Source organism: Dasypus novemcinctus, chromosome 10 (assembly GCF_030445035.2).
Source record: "Dasypus novemcinctus isolate mDasNov1 chromosome 10, mDasNov1.1.hap2, whole genome shotgun sequence".
Lineage (NCBI taxonomy): Eukaryota > Metazoa > Chordata > Mammalia > Cingulata > Dasypodidae > Dasypus > Dasypus novemcinctus.
In genome coordinates, this window is record NC_080682.1 from 4,819,639 (window position 1) to 4,831,773 (window position 12,135).

The 12,135-nt window shown below is 67.3% G+C and overlaps 1 protein-coding gene across 1 annotated transcript in view; it reads right to left on the minus strand.

Moving 5' to 3' along the window:
* ANO1 (anoctamin 1) overlaps positions 1–12,135 on the minus strand; it is a 92,020-nt gene that overhangs the window by 13,252 nt on the left and 66,633 nt on the right. The window contains 8 exon segments of the mRNA XM_058305006.1: positions 126–278; positions 2,055–2,200; positions 3,032–3,132; positions 4,451–4,508; positions 4,960–5,071; positions 6,192–6,393; positions 9,989–10,063; positions 10,931–11,008. Of these exon segments, the coding sequence (XP_058160989.1) occupies positions 126–278; positions 2,055–2,200; positions 3,032–3,132; positions 4,451–4,508; positions 4,960–5,071; positions 6,192–6,393; positions 9,989–10,063; positions 10,931–11,008 (925 nt within the window).

Genomic DNA, 12,135 nt, shown 5'->3' on the forward strand with positions numbered 1-12,135 from the left:
GGCGCTGAGCGGCGCTGGGGGAGCCCTGCACTGACCCCTCGGCGCTCTGCCTGGAGCTTCCGGAGAGCAGGAGCCCCTTCCCAAAGCCGGCGCGTGCCGGGCCCAGCCCCGCGGGCCGCACTCACCGATGTCCTTGGCTCTCACGGCCACCGGTCTCCGGAGCTCGGTGACAAACTTCTTGGCGTCCAGGCGGATCTCGATGATGTTGTTCAGCAGCGCAAAGAGCGGCGCCAGGGGGAAGGACGCGACGAACAGGGTGACGAAGCCGAACTGGATGACTGCGGAGACAGCGAGGGCCGCTGGCAGGCGCCGGCCCCGCCCCGCCTTCCCACGACCCCAGCGCCCTGCCTCGGTGTGTCTACCTGCACAGGCGCACCTGCAGGGGCCCAGAAACGGGCTTGGGGAGGACCCACTGTGCCCCCAGGCCAGGAGGGGTGAAGAGAGAGCTCTGAACTTTGTCCTGCACCTCTTTCTTCTTTGACTTTTGTATAACGAGAATGTACGCATTTATCAAATGTCAGATTAAAAAAAAGATCCATAATAGGAAGGCGAGAGCCCCACGAGCTCAGAGGCGCCGCCTGCAGCCTGCCCTGCGCCTGGGGTGGGTACGGGGCTGGCGGCGGCCTGCCCTTCCTTCCATCGGCCGGGAGCGGGGCAGGAGCCCCCTGGCTGGGGTGACCTGTCCCTCTGCCCGGTGCAGCTCCCGCGGCCTCGTGCCCTGCGGCCGGCCAGGACCAGGCTCTGAGCAGGGGCTCGGGACAAGGTGGCCGACAGGGATCAGCAGAGGCTGGTTCAGGAACTGCAGGCGGGAGTCCGGCCAAAGGCGCCCGGAGCCAAGCCGTCAGCAAGGAAGCGGGCACTGTCCCCGCGGGCCCGGAGGGCTGAGTGGGGGCCTGGGGAGCGTGTGGGGTGGGCCTGGGGCTCCCCGAGAATCGCCGGCCCTGGAGCTATGGGCGGGCACCCTAGGGTGCTTTGGCGGGCACCAGCCCTGGGTAAGCTCTGAGAGGCCCGCGGAGGTCCGGGGGCTGCGGGTGCAGCCTGTGCTGCCTTCTCCGGACTGCCGGAGACAGGGAGGTGGAGGCGAAGTCGGGGCCACTGCCTGGGAGGGAGAAAAGGCAGGGGCGTGAAGGAGGCTCCCCAAGGGGCCTGGCTTGGGGTCAGAGGAGGCGCCTGCGGCTTCGTGGGCCAGGCCTCTGGCCGGCGGGGGGAGTGAGGAGGAGGTGAAGAAGGAAGAGTCAGGAAGCCGGCGCTGCACACAGAGCCCCACGGCCGCCTGTTCACAGCCTCCTGGACCTGGAGGCGGCCACGACGCCCCGCAACGGGCGAGGGGACAGGTACTGGCCCAGGTGCACTGCGGAGCGCTGTCCGGTGGAAACGAGCTCTCAGGCTACAGAAAGGCCAGCGGGAGCCTCAGGTGCACGGAAAGGGCCGGGCCGGGAAGTCCAGCCACACGGCCTCCGGAAGAGGCAAAACCGTGGCGAGTGAAAACAGCAGCGGGGGCCAGGCTCCGGGAAGGGAGCGGGTGGGGGCAGTCCTGGGCATTTCGGGGTCAGGGACTGCGCCGTAGGACGCTTACGTGGCAGGTACACGACTTAGGTGTTTGTCAGAACCCCAAACTCCAAGAGGCACCGGGTGAAAACTGCAGACTTTGGTTGAGGACAAGTGTTGATACTGGTTCACCGTGGGAACGGGTGCCAGGGCTTAGTTTGGGGTCTCTGGGAGCTGGGGAGACACTGCACAGGGGAGCTCCCTGCACTTTCTGAGCCATTGTCCTGGAGACCCAAAACTGTACCAAAAGCGAAGCCTACTGAGAAGACCCCAGCCTCGCACCAGCCACGCAAGGGGCTCACAGCCGTCTGCGGGGTGCTGGCGAGTTTGCAGCTTCACCCCGAACACGTAACCAAGACAGCGAGAAGAAGCAGGTGTCAGCTCGGGCTGCTGCCCCGCGGCCTCCTGCGGCCGAGGCCTCCGTCCAGGGGAGGGACACGGGGGGACCCCGGGGCCCGGGGCGCAGAGCCCGGGCGCCCCCGCTGGCTTCCCGGGCCGCCACTCACTCATCTCCATGTACTCGGGGGTGAGGCCGGCGAAGGGCTCCAGGTTGAAATCCACCTCGTAGCGCTGCTTCCGCTTCACGTGCTCCTCGCCGTCGCCGGGGCTCTGCCGCTTCAGCCGCAGGTACCGCAGCAGCTTCTTCATCTTCCTGAGGGCGGCGCGACACCCGCCAGGCGGGTTGGGGGGCGCGGGGGTCAGTCCTGAGCCGCGTGTCCAGCTTTCCGCGCAGCGCCCCCCGCGGCGGCCTGGCGCCTCCTACACCGGGAACGAACCCGCCCGCGCGGTTCTCCGTCCAGCCTCGCGCTGCCCGGCCCCGAGGCAGGGGCCCGGGGTCGTTGCTTTGGGCGCTACATAAGGAAACTGAGGCACAGGAGGGCACACGACCGCTCCAAGCCACGGAGAGGGCCCAGCGGAGGGCGGGCACGGGGTGCTGGGGGGCAGCTCTGCTCTTGGGGTGGGGGTGGTCGCCCCAAATGGCCAGCATGTCCCAGACTCCAGAGGGCCTTTTGGGGGGGAGGGGACTGGACTCCGATTTCCAAAGGGCACAGGGTCAGGAAGCTGAGCCCCAATTCTTCGTCCCCCTCCCCCCGAGGGCTGCCAGGCCTGGGGCGCTAGGCTTGTGGGTTTGGGGGGACGCCTGTGGGTCTCTGTGTGTCGGCCAGCGTGGAGAGAGGGAGGCATCCCTGCCAGGGGTCTCCCTCGTCCAGCGTGGGGTGGCTTCTGCCCCACTCCCTGCCCCGGCCCCCTCGCCTCCCGCTCCCCCTGACTCCCTCGCCCCAGCTCCCCCAGTCCCCCAACCCTGGCTCCCCAGCCCCCTCGCCCCGGCTCCCCTCCTCCCCCCAGCTCCCCTCAGTCCCCGACCCCCCTCACCTCCAGTTCCCCTGGCCACCAATGCCCCCGCCCCCGGCTCCCCCAGTCCCCTGACCCCGGCTCCCCCGCCGGCCCCCCCAGTTCCCCGGCCCCCCAGCCCCGCACTCACGGGATGCCGATCTCGAACAGGTTGTTCTGGATGAGCTGTTTGCCCAGCATGATGATGCTGAGCTGGATGCAGAGCTCCATCAGGCAGCCGCCGGGCGCGCACTGCAGGGGACGGCGCCGTCAGGAGGCCACCCTCGCGGTACAGCGTGCCCCGCCAGGCCCGGGCCCCCTCCCCGGCGCGCGGAGCGGGAGCACAGCTTGGGAGGGGCCCGGCGGCCACGGGCCTGGAACCCGGGGCGTCCTCGGTGCCCCCGCAACAGGCCATGTGGGCCTCCCCGAGGCCGAATGCCCCCCCCGTTCCCACGGCTTGGGCCCCCCCCAGGCCGGGGCCGGGCAGGCAGGCGGTGGGTCCAGACCTTTGAGGCCAAGAAGCTTGACCCGTCTGCGCGAAGGGAGCTCAAGGGCAGGGGTGACCCCCAGGGCCCAGCTGACCCAAGACTCGAGGCCCGAGCAAAGCCTTTGGGAAAGGGCCAAGAAACTCAGCCCCGGCGGGCCGCCCTGCCCCAGGAGGCACTGCCGCCCTCCGCTGCGTCCTGCGCTGCAGAGGCGTGTCCCCAAGTTCTCCAGCGCACGAGAGGTGACAGCGGCCTTGCCGAAGGACCGCGCCACATAATGGACGGGCGCCTGGCGGGCGTTTGGCAGACACCTGTGTCCGTGGAGGGGGCCCCTGCCTTGGGATGACCGGGGGCCCGCGCTCGGGCGGCGGAACTTCTTAGGCTGTACCCCGGCAGCCAGAGCGCCCTGTACCTGAAGCCCGCCCCGACCCTCTCACCCGTTTCACGAGATCCCCGTCAGGAAGACCCGCCCCACTCCGTGGGTGCTGATGCGCCGAACTGCTTGTGTGTCCGAAACCCTGAGACCCGAGCCGCCGGCTGCCCCGACGCTCCAAAACACGCCTGCCTGGTCTGGTGGAGCCGCCGATCGCGGCGGACAGAGCCGAGCGAGTCCACGTGCCCGACTCAGTGGCAGGGGCAGGCTGGCTCGATAACCCAGCCCGTCCACGCCGGAGCTGCCGAGCCGGAGCCAGCGTCCCTTCCCGCCTCGGAGACCGCACCCGGTGCTGCCTGCGAGGGCAGGAGGCGGCCTTTCCATACTAAATAGATTAAAAACGGGTGGCCAATTTCTGCTTTTCCTCACTAATTTATCTCACCCAAAGGCAGAACCAGGGTCTTGCAGGAAATAAATACAAAACTGGGCGTAACTTTTTTCTTTAGCGCTAAGAAGCTTTATCCCTGGAGGGCGACTACGGACAAGGGGTGTCCCAGGCACCAGCCTAAGGGCAGGACCCAATGCAGGGGGGAGAGAAGCGGCCGCCGCGCGCGTAACGGATACGCCATGCTGCTTCTCCCAAGTTCACGTGCGGACGGAACGGGGAGGCCCCACGCACGGGGCTGCTGGAAACGGGTGGGGGCTCAGTTACCTCTTCCATCCGGAAAGAACGAAAGATGTACACGTAGTCTCCAGGGCGCCCGACAAACCTGCATCAAGGGGAAGGCAGGGAGTCACGGGGGGGCCCAGCCTGTGGCCTGGGAGAGGCCCCCGGGGCTGAGCCGGGAACGCGGGGCGCCTGCCCACGGGCCTTCCTCTCCACTGGATTTAATCTGCTAAATACCAGTCGGTGGTTTTCAAAGGGCCGAAGGTCCATTGGATTCCCAGACCCCCAGGAAATGTAACTTCCCCAGAGGGAAATCGCGAGGCGAGGGGCGGGCAGGGGCAGGGGAGGGGGCGCGAGCAAACACCGCCCCGTGGGTTCTGCGCCCCAGGCCCTGCCCCTCGAGCCCTGACCACGGCTTCCAGCTGGCCGGCGGCTGTGCTGCTTCCGCCCCCGCGGCCCTCCCCTCTGGCCCCAGCTGGCCCCCCGGGGGAGCCCCCAGCCCGGGGAGAGCAGGCAGGCGCCCTCCCTGGCCCCGGGGCCGCGCCGGCGCCTACCGGCCTTTGAAGAAGGCCACGTAGAAGATGGGCGTGTAGGAGTTGACGAACTTGAGCAGGAAGGCCTTGAAGATGAGCCGCTCCTCGAAGCTCTTCTCGGTCTTTGGAACCTCTAGAAGGGGCGAGACGAGCGACGGAGGATGCCGACGCGGCTGCACGGCCGCGAGGGTGCCCCGGGCCCTGCCGGCGACCCCGCGCCTGGCGTCGCGCGCAGCCCAGGGCTGCCGGGGCCGGTGCTCACGGCCCTCGTCCTCGGGCAGGTCAAGCGACGTGGGTGCTCGGGGCCGCCGGCGGTGGGCCACGGGCTCTGGAGCTCGGCCCTTGACTCCGAGATCCCCTCTGGGGACCACTGTCCCCTGGCTCCACAGCCCCCTGGGCCCACTGCCCACCCCTGAGCCACCCTCCTCTGAAGACCAACCCACCCCCGGACCACTGCCCCTGGGACCACCCCTCCCTCAGGACAACCCCCCCGGGGCCACTGCCACTGGGACCCCTCCCCCCAGGACCACCAGCCCCTGGGCCCACTGCTCTTCCTGGGAGCCCTCCCCTCTCCAGGACCACTGCTCCCCCGTGGGACCCCTCCCCCCAGGACCACCACCTCGCTGGGACCCCCTCCACCCAGGGCCCGCTGACCCCTGGGACCACTGCCCCATCCGAGACCCTTTGGCAGTTTGATATAAGCGATGAATTTCAAAAATAAATATTGGATTATGCCTGCGATCTGGTCTGTCCCTGGGCGTGACTGAGTTACGACTGGGGCTTTGATTGGGCCACGTGAGTAGGGCGTTGAGTCCCCGCCCCTTGGTGGGTGGGGACTCCCAGATAAAAGGCAGAGGACAGAGTTGAGGGTTTCTGATGTTGGAGTTTTGATGTTGGAGTTTGATGCTGAAGCTTTAAGCTGGAGGCCTGGGAAGTAAGCTCCCAGAGGAAAGAGAAGCCAGCCCAGGAAGAGAGGAACCTTGAAGTCAGAGAAAAGCAAGACCCTGGAAGGGAGGAGCCCAGGAAGCCTGAGCCTCGCGGACGTCGGCAGCCACCTTGCTCCAAAGAGACTTTGGTGAGGGAAGGAACTTATGCTTTAGGACCTGGTATCTGTAAGCTCCTACCCCAAATAAACACCCTTTATGAGAACCCACCAGTTTCTGGTGTCCTGCATCAGCGCCCTCGATGGCTGGCGGACCCCTCCCCCAGGCCCACGGCCCCCCAGGCCCGCCTGCCCGGGCCGCGGCACCCACCGATCTTGGTGAGCCAGCGCGCGATGCAGCCGTACACCTCGTCCAGCAGGATGATGACCACGAGGTTGATGATGACCGCCGTGGCTGTGACCGTGACCCGGATGTTGGACCGCACGGAGGGGTTGGAGTTCATGGCCAGGGCGGCGGCCGTGGAGATTCTGTAGATGATGACGCCCAGGACAATGGCGAAGGTCACCGCCACCTGCGGGGGCGGGGCGTTAACAGCACCCGGGCCGCCGGGCCCCCCCCCGGGGCCTTCCCTTTCTGCGCCCTCGCCCAGTCCTCCCCAGGGGCAGAAGCCCCCAGAGCAAAGGCGCGACTTTCTTGCGTACGCACAGAGGCCGGGTCCTTTAACACGTTAACTCGTGGAGAACGGACAGATTAGGTGCTGATTTCTCTTGTACAGAAGAGACTGAGGTTCCGAGAGGGCAGGCAACCAGGCCTCGGTCACCCAGCTGATGAGCCGGCATTACGGGATGGGCCCACCCAAGTTTCTGGGCCTTTCTACGCTGCCCGCGGCGGGAACCAGACCCGCACCCTCTCTGCCCGCCTGTGTCCACCCCCGAGCAGAGCACAGGGCAGGGAGAGCCTCGACCCAGCGCCTGTCCTGGCTTGTCCCAGGCAGGGGGGACTCACCCCAACCTTGGGGCGACCCTGAGTGGAAGCAAACTCCCAGATGGAGGGCGGGGCTGAGGCGACCCCCCTCTTGGGACAGCTCCCTGCTGAGGTCCAGGGCGGGCAGGGGGTGACCCGACCCCGGGGGGCGGGGGGCAGTGCCGCTGGCCTGGCTGGGAGAGAAGGACGGTGGGTGTCCCTTCTCCCGACCTACCCTGGGGTCCTCAGAGTGAGCCCCTCACCTTGCCGGTCCTATCGTGGCCCGGAACCTTCCATCCAGCTCAGGCTAGGGGCTACCTGGGCTGGGGGCCGGTGCCAGGACCAGTTTCTTCCAGGTGGAACAGTCTGTAAAAGGCCCGAGACTGGGAAAGTCCACTCACGCCCGGCCCCCACCCGGGATGCCAAACGCCTGCCAGCGCCCGCTCCTGGGACTCACCAAGGAGGGAGGGAGGCGGCCACGCAGGCCGCGCTGGCAGAGCCGGGGCCCACGCCCGCCCTGGGCAGGCGCCGTGGCTCCCTGGGACGGGTCTCTGCAGTAACCCTCCGTGCGTGGAGGGCGGCAGAGGGGGGCCCTGACCCCACCGGCATCGCCCGCCTGGCTCCCCAGGCAGCCCCGGGGGAGGGCGGGGAACCCCGAGACCCTCAGGGGGCGGCCGCGGCGGCCTTGGGAGTCTCCCAGGAAAATTTAATTTGAGCTTTGTGCCGAGACCTGGGAGCCCAGCCCGAAAGGAGGGCCTCGGCCAGGCCGGCCCTAGGACAGGGCAGCCGGGCGAGGGCAGGGTGAGGGCCGGGTGAGGGCAGCCGGGCGAGGGCAGGGCGCCCTTCCTGGGAACCGCCCCAGGACAAGGGCTGTCCTGGAAAATCCCCTGCTCCTGCCAAGCGGCCTCCTCCCGGCCAGCCCTGCCTTGGCCTTGGGCCGGCGTGCAGGGGTGCGGCTGCGGTCAGCGGGGAGGCCCCCACGCCAGCACCCCCAGGCGGCCTCCCCTGCCTCCCCGGGCGCCACTGGCCTCTCGCTCGCGCCAGCACCTTCAGCAACAGGAGCCGCGGGCGCTTGGGCGCCGTCTGTCCAGTGGACGCTCCGGGGTGGGTCATCCGCCCCACGAGCGCTCACCAGGACTCGAGGGCAGGGAGACGAGGGCCGGCCTGGGCCGCCGAGGGCTGCTGTCCCCACCCAGGTCCCTCCATCCTCACTCCCAGGCTCCCGCCTTCGCGGGAGGGACAACGTGCCCATTTCCCAGCCTCCCCGCAGACAGGGGCCACGCGATCCTAGACGCGAGCAGAAGCTTCCAGAACAGCTCCTTCAAAGAGGGGCTGCCTCCATCTGCCATCATCTCCTTCCTCGGCCCTTCCTCCCCTCCCTCCTGCTTGGAAAGCTGAGGTGATGTTGGAGGTACAGCAGCCACGACGTGATCAAGAGATATTGGGGGAAGCGGTGTGGCTCAACTGATACTCGAGTGTCCGCCTACCATATGGAGGGCCCGGGGTTCGACACCAGGGCCTCCTGCCCCGTGTGGTGAGCTGGCCCACGCACAGTGCTGCCACGTGCAAGGAGTGCCATGCCACGCAGGGGTCTCCCCTAAGTGCCCCACGTGCAAGGAGTGCGCCCCTCGAGGAGAGCCACCCCATGCAAAAAAAAAAGCACAGCCCACCCAGGAGTGGCACCACACACACGGAGAGCTGATGCAGCCAGATGACACAACAAAAAAAGTGACAGTTTCCCAGTGCCACATGACAAGAATTCAAGCAGACACAGAACACATAGCAAATGGACACAGAGAGCAGACAACGGGAAGGAAGGGGAGAGAAATGAAATAAATCTTAAAAAAAAACACAAAAAACAGGTATCGGCACCCATCTCCTTCCCCTAGGCCCTTCTCCTTCCTCTTGCCTGGAAAGCTGGTGTGATGTAGGAGGTGCAGCAGCCATGTTGTGACCAAGAGGGGGACCCATGGACAGGCAGGTGAGCAGGAGCTCAGAAGGAGCCTGTGTCTCTGACGGTATCACAGAACCGCCAGACCAGCCCTAGCCTCCCCCGTCTCATTACAGGAGCAGCGTAAAACTCCCCGAGGCCTCTTATCTAAACCCTCACCACAGCGCAGGAGGGCACAGGCGTCACCCCCACCCGCTGGTCCTTCTCTCGGCTCCTCCTTCCCCGCAAGTCGTGCCCCCGCGACCCCTGCTTCCATGCAGTCTGTCCTTGGGATGAGGCCGAGGAGCCTCCAAGGCCAGCGGGCCTCGAGCTCAGCTTGTCCCCCGGCTCCAGGCCCAGAGCCTACGGAGGGGACAGGTCCCTCCCCTGCACTGGGGGGCGGGGGCCAGGCTCAAGACGAGGCCAGACCCACCGACACGCCGCCTCGCTCGGACACGGGGCAGCGCCCCGGCCCCCGCTGAGCGTCCCCCTTCCCCAGGATGCGGGGGACGTGGGGGCCCCACCGAGGGCACCGCCCTGCTCTGGGCTCCTCTGCACCAGCCAGAGCCCCCTGCCGGCATGGGTGGGACCCACTCCCTCACCACTTCCAACCGCTCAGGTCCCGCCGAGCCAGGACCACCCGGCAGCTCCCGGCCCCCACGGCGGGCCCTGCGGGCACACCGCCCCTGGCTGGCGGCCTCGGTTTCCCCAGCTGCAGGAAGGGCTGGTGTCAGGACAGGCAACCACAAGGACGGGACCAGACTCTCGCCAGAGGCTTTCGAGCCTGCTCGGCCCGCCCTGCGCCCTCGCCGCGGGGGCACCGCCCGGCTGGAGCCTTCGGGGATCGAATCCCCCCAGGAAAGGCAGTGGGGCGTCAGCCGGGCCACGCCTGGCGGAGCCCAGGTACCCGCCGTCAGCCCGAGGGGCAGCCCCGGCCCTCGGGTCTGAGTTACTCTCATCAGTGACCTCGAAACAACGGCAGCTGAAGGCCCGGCCTCTGGGACCCCTGCCTACCGAAATGGGTGACGCTCCAGGCATGGAATCTTCCGGAATCATCTCACGTCCCCCGGGGCGTGTGGCGCTCCTTGGGGGGGGGACGCCCTGGACCCCTGACCTCCTCCCTTGTATGATTGAGGGGTGCAGAGAAATCTGCCCCCCCCGTCTCCCCCACCCCGTCACCGCGGCGCCCCATGGGGGCGTGTGCTGCCATCTTGGCAGCCGGCCTGGGCGCGGGGGCCCGCAGGCCTCCCCGGGGCCTCGTTCTGGGCCTTACCATGAAGAGGATGGACACCAGGTTGGTGAAGTAGGCCGGGAACCGGTCCTTCCAGGTCAGCTTCACCTTGTCCGTCTGCAACACAAAACGACGTCCGGTCACGCACGGGGACCATGGGACAGAGGCGTGCGTGAACGGCGTGGACGACAGAAACGGAAACACGGGGAAAAAACCGCAGGCGACGGGGGCCCGCGCACGCCCAGCGCCCGAAGACGCGGCGGGGCCTTCTTTTAGGTGACGGCTGTCAAAGCAAGTGTTTGAAACGGGGACCCCCGTGCCCGGGGCCGACAGCGCCACGCGCTCTTCTCAAGCCTCCTCTGAAGACCCTGCCTTTGGAGGGGCTCTCTCGGGACAGCATTTGCTCTACACGCCTCGCTCCCGGGCTGGACGTGCCGCGCGTCCCGCTGCGCCCGCGGGGTCGTCAGCCGTTCTTCCTTCCCAGAGCTAGCGGAAACGAGCGACCCGCACCCCAAGGCAAGACGTCGCTTCGCACAGCCACGTCGGACCGTGCGGCGTGTGGGGCTCGCGCAAGACCGCCTGGTCCAGAGAAATGTCAGGGAGAAGCGATGGCTAGCCGGGCATGATTCTAGAACGGGGTGGACTTTGAAAGGGGAAGATCGTGTCTTTTAGGTCACAGAACACTGATGACGAATGACGCGCTGGTCCCAGGGTGGTTGCATGCGTGTTATCGAGGAGCCGAGCAATCCCTGCAGGCACCGGTGACAGGCGTGTCTCCCCAGCGCCATGGGAAGCCGGAGCCGCCCCCCGCCCCGTGTAGCCAAGCCGTGGCAGGTGCGACCCGCGTCCTGGGCGCAGGCGCGGGAGGCAGAGAAACGCGCACGTGAGTGTTACAACGAGCAAACCGAGAACAACGAGGCAAAACGCAGTTGCCTTTGCCTGCAACCCAGTCAGGACGCGAGTCGCCCCGAGGTGGACATGTACCAACTTCACCCCCGCCATCGCCGTCTTAACCCGCCGCCTCCACTTGCTTGCCGTCTCCTCCGGGGCGTGGCGCTGCGTCTGACGCAGGTGGAGGGAACAAGAGAGAACCGTGCGGTGAGGGTCCCCGGGCGGCGAGCCCCCCAAGGGGCTGGGCCCCCCACCACGGGAGTCAAACTCTGGGCATTTTAAACAGATAAGGGATGGCCGGGCCCTGGACCTAGAACAGCTGCCACGCAGGCAAAACAGAGATGGAAGACGGGGGCTTTCGAAACAGAGATTCGAGCCCAAAGGCCCCAGCTCCTGAGACAGTGGCTGCAGCCTCAACGAACCAGATCACACAGCCCTGTCTGCTCCTAAGCAGTTTATGGCGACATCGAGGAAGATACACCTGGAAGCACAAATGGACATGCCAGAGAAGTGGAGGATCCTTATTTTTAATAGGCTAATTTCGTGCCAGCACCGGGGGCGAAATTAAAACCCCAGGGCAAGGGCTATGGGCCAAACGACACGGAGGCGCAGGTGAAAGGGCGTGGTGGTGGAGATGAGGCAGGGTGTCACCGTCACAGTCCTGCAGAAATCACAGCCCGATGTGACCTGTTGCTGGGGTCAGCACGAGGCGGAGGGCCGAGAGCCCGAGAGCCGCCTCTGCGGGGAACTGCTAGCCCCGTCCCCGCCCGGGGCAAGGCCCTGGCCTTCGGGGGCCGAGCCGGAGCCCCGCGTTGCTCAGGAAGGCTCCGACTATGCTTGCACGCTCACTTTCCGGGTGGGGGAAGCCCCAGGGCCAGGCGGCGACGGTCGTGGCGGCCACGTGTCGATTCCTGAGCCATCCTGATACGGACCCGGGGCCGAGGACGCCGCGCTGAGAATGGGTCTCCCGGGCGCCCAGGGCGGCCTCGGAGACGACGGCGCCCGGGGAGGACACCGGCTACCCGGCCGGCTCAAGGTCCCGTGGTGACCGCGCAGAACACGTTCTGATGGGCTCGGTTGAAGTGACACTCTCTGCTTCGCGGGGACAGCGCACGCCTTTGCGGTTGCTCCCGTCGCATCCTCGAGCCCCGCGCGGGTGCTAAGAGTGGGCTCAGGAAGGACCGAGCGCACCCGTTAACCCGCGCTACGGGAGCTGGGGCCTGAGCGCGTTTCCTGGAGCGCCGTGCCACCCCCCAGCGGGGAGGCCGGGATGGCGACCCCTGGCAGTGCTGACCGGG